The sequence below is a fragment of the Haplochromis burtoni genome, unplaced genomic scaffold (genome assembly GCF_018398535.1).
Source record: "Haplochromis burtoni strain Fernald_Lab_line unplaced genomic scaffold, NCSU_Asbu1 Contig_380, whole genome shotgun sequence".
NCBI lineage: Eukaryota > Metazoa > Chordata > Actinopteri > Cichliformes > Cichlidae > Haplochromis > Haplochromis burtoni.
The window spans coordinates 31,167-40,031 of NW_024582741.1; the positions used below are offsets into that span (position 1 = coordinate 31,167).

Here is an 8,865-nt window from a genome sequence, read left to right on the forward strand (position 1 = left end):
TTGGGCACCCATCAGGAAAGGGGCGGGTGCTCAAGCCCCTCTAGCCCCCCCATCTGCACGTGCCTGCTACATTATAAACAATTCAGTCCTTTATTGAAACTTAATATCTTTTAATAGAACTCTAATGTTACATTTGTTGCAATTTCTGCTGCAATCTTGGCCATATCTCTGTTGAAAAAGTAATTTTTATTGTCAGTGACAATTTTACCTGGATAAATAACAGATTGCAGCACCTACCTTGTAACAGCAATTGTAACAGCAGTTTGCGGCTCAAAGTGACTTGACTTCATTCATAAGAGATACGTTTGACAGATTATAGGCAATACGTTTCATTAAGTTCTAATAAACATATATAGATATGCTACGATCATTATAGTATGATGATAATGATGATGTCCGTGAAAGGATTTGTCTGGTTTTCAATTTTTTTGCTTTTTGACTGCAGTTTAGAAATGTGCATATGTATAAATGCTTGAATTTCAGACCTTTAGTTTCAAATTGCACATGAGCAGCCAGGCATGTTGAAAAACCACGTGCTGGCATTTTGTTCTTTCTACTTTTATCTTACAATTTATTCACATTAATGGGAATTTATACACATTTATCATTGTCTGTGTAGCTACATTCAAAGTTTCTGTTGCACATTCCTAAACGTTTATTGTATCTGTACTCTGGAACTGTAGGTCTGGATGTCTGTGCATGTACTCTCTTTACCTCTTTGGATCCACAGAGATGATTTTGATCCTGCCCTCCTCCACCCCGGTTTTGAGCCTCCTCACTATGAACTCTGTACTCTGCGCCGTGCCCCCTCTGGTGAACTGACCGATCCTGCCCTGGCCGAGGACTTTGACAAGTTCCACAAGCTGAGACGCTCCGAAAGCAAATGCATCCGTGACCACCACTGTGGCTCTCACCAGGGCAGTGTCCACGGTAGCCGCAGCAACTTAAGCGTGAGGGACGCCACCATTGTACCTGATGGGGGGGCTCTTGTGCCCCAGTTGCAGCCAGTGATGGTGAACCAGCAGTCGCCCCGACTCTCTCACCACAACACGCCGACGAGTCGACGGAACATTGTGGTGATGAAGCACAGCTACTCACAGGACGCTGCAGGAGGGTACAGGGCAGAGGAGGAGGAGGATTTAATGATGGATGATGGTCCCACCACCAGTCAGCACCACATGTACCATCATCCAATCCACCATGGCCCATCAGGGCTTGACCACACGGTCCATCGTACACTGTCTAATGACTTCTAATTAAAAGAACAACAAAAGGTCCCAAATGAAATTGCAGTAAAAATTAATATTGCAAATAGAGGTGGCCAATTTTTTTTTAAAAAGGTTTTTACCTAATATGGTCAGTAGAGTTCCTTTTTCTCAGACATTCCAAGTAATTTCCAAGAATGCAATCCAAAAGTCTTTTTAATAGTAATTCCCAAAAACCAAAGAGTTTAGGAGCTATCTTGAATGGTACACTGCTATGTCAATGTAATTCATGAGAGATGGTTCCAAGGATGAGTATGAGTAGGCCTATTTTGCTGGATCACAGTTCCATTTTTTCCTTTTTAGGTTCCTTGTTTGTTTAATGTTTTCACTCTAGGCTAGAATATGTCACATAGATCAAATCATATTTAAAATAATATAATTCATTAATTGTTTTGATGTTTGAAGTGTTTCCTATATGGATGAACATGCCTGCAACACCAAAGCAAGAAAAATGCAATTATAAGTGTTATTTATCATCCGATTTACATGTATGTCAGGTCATATTGTGGCTGATTTATTTCATGTTTATTTACTGAATTAAATATTTACCCTCTGCTTGAATTTGACCATGGCACAGCATATTAATCTGTGTGTGTGTGTGTGTGTGTGTGTGTGTGTGTGTGTGTGTGTGTGTGTGTGTGTGTGTGTGTGTGTGTAAAAGTCAGTTCATCACAAATGAAAAACATTAAATATACATTTGAAAAAAAATGTCAGAGTTTAGCCACCAGAACATTATTCACAGAATTCTGGCATTTCACACAAAGTTTATCAGTGATTTTCATAAAATATCTCACATAATATATTCAATGTTCAAGGTTCTATATTTGTCACATGCATAGTTATACAAGTATAACCACAGTGAAATGTAACCATTCATTATCTAGTTACTTTTAAGTTTGCAATTGGAAATTGGTGTTTATTATTATTTGTTATTTTTTATATATATATTTTATTTATTTATTTTTAACCACGCTCGAAACATAATGAAAGCTAGCTTGAATGGGAACGAAAGCGGGGAGGAACGGTTTGTAGTTCCTCTTTGTTATCCACTCGGGCCGATTATAGCCTTGCACAGGTCGTGTATTACAATGCTTACATGTTACAATAACATATAAATAGCAGGGCTTTGAACTATGATAATCTCCTTTTTCGTAACTAAGGACAACATAGACTTGCAATTTGTTCGAACAATATTTAATTTCATTTATGAAAACTTGAGGTCGAATAAGTAAGAGCTTGCTAGCTGAAACACAGTCCCCGCTGTCATTCATGGAGTAGAGTGAACGATTGCAGACGTTGCGTTAAACTAGCGTCATGTCACAAGAGGAGCTCCTGCTGGACTCGGGACAGCCTAATGAGGATAACAGGGACAGAAAGGGCAGGAGCCGCATTGGGCTCGTCGTAACAGGTTTAGTGGGAGGGTCGCTGGTTGCTCTGTACGCAGTGGCTGCTCCGTTTGTAGCCCCTGCCCTGAGGAAAGTCTGCCTCCCGTTTGTCCCGGCCACCACGACTCAGGTGGAAAACGTCCTCAAGGCGTTAAGGACAAGGTCGGGAACCCTGGTGGACATAGGCAGCGGAGATGGAAGGATAGTAAGTACTGTTCTCCCCTCTGAGCCCCCTCAAGAACTATAAAATTATAGTTGCAAGAAAAATAAAAAGGTATTGAAAGCCTTTAGAGAAACCATAATTTTATGCAAGGCGCAGTTATAGATTAACAAAATATAATCAAACTTAAAAAAAAAAGCAAAAAAAAAAAAAAGCTCGTAAATCATGTCTGATCAATCATGTCTTAGTGATCGCTAAGGCTTTATCATCTACAAGCTCCAGCAGGTGTGTCCCGTAGCTGTTCAGGAGAACAGGGGACCAGTTCCGCCCTACAGACTGTTTAGTTTATGAGTATCTGGGATGTCATGTGGCTGAACAACTGTTATGTTGTTGGTTTACTTTTGTGCTTTGGATCGTGTCTTACACCTTTTGCCATCCTGTCCTAAGCTTCAGGTCAGGTCATAACTGTTGTCCTGATATCGTCTGTTCTTTATACAGTTTTGAAATAGTCCTGGTCTTATGACAGCTGGGCTAGGCTTAAAAAAATCCAGGGCTAGTGCAGTGTTAGGCTTGAAGGTTACCACGCATGAAGGCCAGAGGGTTAAAAAAAATTGAAACTGTTTTTGTAAACAGCCTTAAAGGGTGAAAATTTAATTTCAGTAGCAACCAATCTAACATGATTTACAAACGTGTGTGTGTGTGTGTGTGTGTGTGCTATACTGTTTCCCCTTGCTTCTTGCAGGTGATTGCAGCAGCCAAACATGGTTTTCGTGCGTCAGGGTTTGAGCTGAACCCCTGGTTGGTGTGGTACTCTCGCTACAGGGCCTGGAGGGAGGGAGTCTACCGCTCCACCTCATTTCACATCTCAGACTTGTGGAAGGTCAGTGGTTTCTGAAAACTAGGGCTGAACGATATATCGCATTTGCGATAATATCGCGACATGATCAAGTGCAATTTTCTAACCGCAAAGGCTGCGATTATACTCTGGACATGTCCAAATTCATGGGCTGCATCCTCCTGAGGCCGCATTTGTAGACCGATTACGTCACAGCGACGCGCCGAAGGCTGTCCAAATTACTACCATATCACAGAATTCATAGCGCGGCCCAGCCAAACTCCAGCCGCTACTAAGTTTTAAAATTACTCATACTAATCTTTCTGGGTCACAAAATAAACTTTTAACATATTTTCAGGCGAGAAAGTAGTTGTGCAAACATCAAATATCTGCTCGGTTTATCAAGATATCCCATATTTGCAAAAGTGCTTCGACGTTTTCAGAGGCGTCTGCTACCCACCAGCTCGACAGCTGGCCGGGAGCTCGAGGGTCACTGATGCGGCCGAGAACGGCACAACTCCCGGCACATCATTTTCAGATCACCGCAGAGTTTCGCTACTCGGGTTAAACGTAATATATAAGTCACTTAGACAACCTAAAAACGTTATTGTTGGGCTTTTTTCAGTGTTTTGTTTGTTCGTGAGTAAATCGGTTTGGCTGAGATTAAAGTTATTAGATGAGATAAAATAAAACTTTATTAATCCCCCGGGTGGGTTCCTCCTTGGTTTTCACACAGCTGACTAAACGTCAAACAGAAAACTTATTAAGCAGAAGTATGAGACAGTCGAGAATTTACACCAGTGTCTGGTTATATTTTAGATAGCAAGAAGCAGACGGCCGAGTTTATTAAACTCCACCGAGACAGCGGTGACGCTAATCAGAACTAGCCTTCTGATTGGCTAATCAGAAGGCCAGACCGTCCAATTTCACGCCTTTAAATTTTAAAGGCGTGTTTGTGTGTGTGTTTATACAATTGCTATTATGTTTGCACTTTATGTGTAATGTTACTGACTGCAGAGATCAGTAAGATGTGTGTATTTTTTATTTATTAGTTTTATTTATTTAATATTATTTTTTAATTGAATGACTGTCTAGTAGTTCACAGATGTCGAAAAACTGAGTGTGGTAAAGCCACTGATTTTTTTTATGTATATTTCTGCAATCTGCACATTGTACTGACTTTCATTTTAATGTTTACACCAGGGTTCCTTGTCAGCACTTTATGCTCAGATGTTTGTAAGCTAAAAATAAACTATTGTGTATGTTCAAATATACTGTTGTGATTGAAGAAGTTAAATAAAAATGTCAGTCATCAATTCATGCATCACCTCATGTCATCATAACAGAGGTCTGTCTTCCAGGAAAGAACAGTTTAAAATTAATGTAATATAGTATTGGCCATACTATATGATGTATTGCTTGTCTTTGTTTAATAATACAGAAGACAAAGACCTTAAAAAATAATCGCATATCGCATCGCAATCGCAATATTGGGGCAAAAAATCGCAATTAGATTATTTTCCATAATCGTTCAGCCCTACTGAAAACAAACCTTTGTTTTACAGACATCTGCTGTAATGAAGTTAGTCATTTAGCATGTTACTTCCTTTTTCCTTTCTTAGGTCAGCTTTGCTCAATACTCCAATGTTGTCATTTTTGGAGTCCCTCAGATGGTGAGTACCTCTGTGTCTCACCAAAATGCAGAAACTTGTGGAGTTCAAATCATCATGCTAATTATGTTTGTTTGCTGCTTTTATCTTCAGATGGAGAAGCTTGAGCTGAAATTGGCAAGCGAGCTGCCTAGCACAGCCAAGGTGGTGACCTGTCGCTTCCCCTTCCCTACGTGGATTCCTGAAAGTACCGTGGGGGAGGGCATAGACACTGTATGGGTGTATGATGCAAAGACATTTAAATCACACCTGTAACATAAGAAAATCAAGTCTAGAACACCATTCTACTCTCAGATTATTTTAAAAACTTTTGTAAAAATTTTGATAAAACTAACTGTAACTGGAAATAGTTGCATATATCTCTTAACATTTAAAACCACAAAAACAGGAAAAAAGGAAAGGTCAGTGCTGTACATTTGAAATGTGTGACCATGTGAAATTACCATGACAATAAAAATGATGATTGAGTATTACTGTTTATTGTTGTATAACGTTGCCCATAAGTTTCAGTGCAAGTTGCGGGGATTATACCAGAGTCCTAGGAGGAAGCTGCACAACTGGGAAACTGGCTTGTTGCGCGGAGCTGCCATCTAGTGGTGAAACTATCACATTAACACTTGTTGTTTTGTGTACCGCTAGCTGATGAGCCATGAAGTAAAACAAGCTGAATTTAATTTGAAACGCATGATGACGTCAAACTTAACAGGGCACTGAAATAAAAAGTCTTTCTAGAAATGTTTACATCTAGATAGCCGGCAGTCATCGCTGCTGCACGGACTGCTTAAATCCGGACTGCTGTGGAGCAGGGCTGCTTTAGCAGCCAGCCAAGATGGACACCGCTGAGGAAGGTAGCTAATGCCCAAACTTGATTACCTTAGCGCTAAATGGTAAAGTCATTCATGCTGACTTTGCATGTGACCTAACCGGCCCTCAACTGTTGTTGGTAGCAACGACCACGACTCCGTTGTCTTAAATTTCAGCAAAGGTTCTCCAGAAGTAGAGAAACCGCTAGCGTTAGCCAGCCAGCTAGCTGGCATTAGCTTACACCCTATAAGCTGTCATGTCTATGTGGAACCAGAAATCCTAGAACGCATTACATGGGCACTGGATAGTGGTTACAACGTAGAAATTGTAGAGGGAGTCCAATTCACAGTGAAGCCACACGCAAAATTATCTAATTATGAGTTAACCTTTAATAAGTTGAGCCATTGAAACCGTTATGGGACCGTACCGAACAGTATGACATAATAAGCTAGCGGTACGTTGGTAAGGTCGGCAGGTTAGCGCATTTAGGCTACCATTTGACAAGGCTCATTCACAACTTTGCGAGTTCAACTAAAGAGAAATTGTTATTATGACGAATGCTCTCGACATACTCCAAAAGCCTGCATTTTATAGTATATTTGGACTTCCAGAAAAAAAGCCCATTATATTTTCCCTGAGGGAGAATGAAATTGTTTTTAGCCACTAGCATATATCTGAAGGATATACCATAAATATATATAGCTAATATAGCTATACCTATATAGCTATAGGTGGTATCCTCGTGTCATGCTCCTACTTCTTGGGCTAATTATAGTCATTTTATTTTTGTCATGCAGTGACACTGATAATCCAAGGATTTACAGTTTGCCCTAGTCTGACCTATACTGTTACAGTCACTTTAAATACGAATCCAATGCACAGACTCAGTCCTGACACATGTACACTGTTAGCGTTTTGTAGAAAGGTATTAGTAGTTTTGTATTACGGCTCACATGTGTTTATTAGTGTGGCTCAGTATATGTTTGGTGGGGTGTTGTTTTTGTATTTTTTTTATTTTATTTTTAAAAAAGCACTGCCAGACTGTCTTTAGCTATGCAGATTCTTATCACTGTGTGCCTTTTGTACAGCCGATATCTGCCGGGTATGTCGGTCAGAGGGGACCCAGGACAAGCCCCTTTACCACCCTTGTGTTTGCACCGGCAGCATCAAGTTCATCCATCAGGAATGGTATGCGAGTGAGCAAGATGTTCATGTAAAAACTTTATGGTTTTCTCTTTTCGCTTGCTTTTCATGGCTTGCAGGTTTTGGTTTTTGGTCACATGGAAGTGCACGTGGTTGTGCAGTCCACAGAAATTACTAGATGTGAATTTCCAATTACATTTGCAAACAGTTGGATTTATCCTGCAGACCTTGTCTTTTTTGGAGGGGGGCAGTCTCACTGTGATGCTGTAAGATCTGCCTTTCATGTGGATGTTGCTTTGGTCATCTATTTAAAAATAAATAAATAAATCTAGAGCTGCCTCTTTCAAAAGGGGTAATTTGCCCTGCCATACTGCAACAGTTTTTCAAGAATGCTTTAAAAGTATGAAAAAAAGGTTTCAGTGTGTTGACTTGGTCTCAGAATTCCCCAGATCTTACCAAGGTTAATTAATGTAGGATTTGCTGGAAAAACAAATGTGATCCACAGAGGACCCACCTTGCTTAAGGACTTAAGGATGTGTGCTGACATCTTGTTCCTTGATACCCCTGGACATGTTCAGAGACTACTGAGGAAGATTCTTGTGCAATTCTCTGTGAGACATGGGTAAATTCACTCTTTCATTTTGTTTTCACAGCTTACTGCAGTGGCTGAAACACAGTAGAAAAGAATACTGTGAATTATGCAAACACAGGTTTGCATTTACACCAAGTAAGTTGTTTTTATCAAATCATTCAATGTCTTAAGACTGCATTCATTTGTTGTTAGTGCCTTCAAATGCCCAGTTATTATCTGACAATTTATTTCTGTATTGCTCTTCTCATCAGTCTATTCTCCAGACATGCCATCTCGCCTGCCTGTGCAGGACATCTTTGCAGGGCTGGTCACCAGTATTGGAACAGCCATCAGATACTGGTTCCACTACACACTGGTGGCCTTTGCCTGGCTAGGTGTGGTACCGCTCACAGCATGTAAGCCACATCTTGGAATTGCAACTAACGATTACTTTCATTATTTGTCAGTATATTTAAATAATAATTTTACTCTAAACATAAGAGGATTTAAAAAAATGTATTAAGCTTTCCATTACCTGAACATGTCCTAACACACTTCCCAGTGTTTGCATATGAAACCACAGTATCAAATGTGAAACAAAGATTTGGGGAAATTTTATGTTTTAAGTGGAGGTAAAACATTTGAATTGGTTAATTGACTAAACTTACAACCAGTTTAGTATAGTTTAAAAAAAAAAAGAAGATGCTTGAAAACAAATAGTTCTGTGGACCCAAAGGGGCTAATGTTTGACTAGCATAAATAAATCACATGTGCTCTAATTAGATGTTTCAGTTCAGCACAGCGTGAAATGTAACACCATAAATGTACAAATTTGAAGCAGTTTGGTTTTAGTTATAAACTAGTTGAGAAGTGATCGCCATGTTGGGGGTTTTGTGTGTGGGGCTTTTTTTTTTTTTTTTTTTTTTTTTTTTTTTTTTTTAAGCCATAAAGTAAGAACAAAAAGAGAGTTCTTAGTCAAAGCTGTGTCCCAGATGTCTATTTACCGGCTCTGTGAGCTCTCTCCTTACCCTG

At 39.8% G+C, this 8,865-nt stretch overlaps 3 protein-coding genes across 3 annotated transcripts in view; all 3 read left to right on the forward strand.

Annotated features, from left to right (window-relative positions):
• Nucleotides 1–1,854, forward strand: part of LOC102312891 (neuropilin and tolloid-like protein 1) — a gene marked incomplete at its 5' end in the record, with an annotated part of 20,999 nt that extends 19,145 nt beyond the window's left edge. Inside the window, 1 exon segment of the mRNA XM_005943779.3 lies at nucleotides 731–1,854. Coding sequence (XP_005943841.2) covers nucleotides 731–1,256 — 526 coding nt within the window.
• Nucleotides 1,855–2,295: 441 nt separating this feature from the next.
• atpsckmt (fATP synthase c subunit lysine N-methyltransferase) lies at nucleotides 2,296–5,703 on the forward strand. Its single transcript, XM_005943776.3, has 4 exons — nucleotides 2,296–2,855; nucleotides 3,553–3,690; nucleotides 5,268–5,318; nucleotides 5,409–5,703. Exons 1-4 carry the CDS (start codon nucleotides 2,580–2,582, stop codon nucleotides 5,568–5,570), a joined length of 627 nt encoding a protein of 208 aa, XP_005943838.1. The 5' UTR covers nucleotides 2,296–2,579; the 3' UTR covers nucleotides 5,571–5,703.
• A 119-nt stretch (nucleotides 5,704–5,822) lies between these two features.
• The window catches only part of LOC102312386 (E3 ubiquitin-protein ligase MARCHF6), a 24,495-nt gene continuing 21,452 nt past the window's right edge, over nucleotides 5,823–8,865 (forward strand). Inside the window, exons 1-4 of the mRNA XM_014340574.2 lie at nucleotides 5,823–6,163; nucleotides 7,208–7,307; nucleotides 7,916–7,989; nucleotides 8,106–8,249. Coding sequence (XP_014196060.1) covers nucleotides 6,145–6,163; nucleotides 7,208–7,307; nucleotides 7,916–7,989; nucleotides 8,106–8,249 — 337 coding nt within the window. The 5' untranslated portion in view covers nucleotides 5,823–6,144. The remainder of the gene's footprint in view (nucleotides 6,164–7,207; nucleotides 7,308–7,915; nucleotides 7,990–8,105; nucleotides 8,250–8,865) is intronic.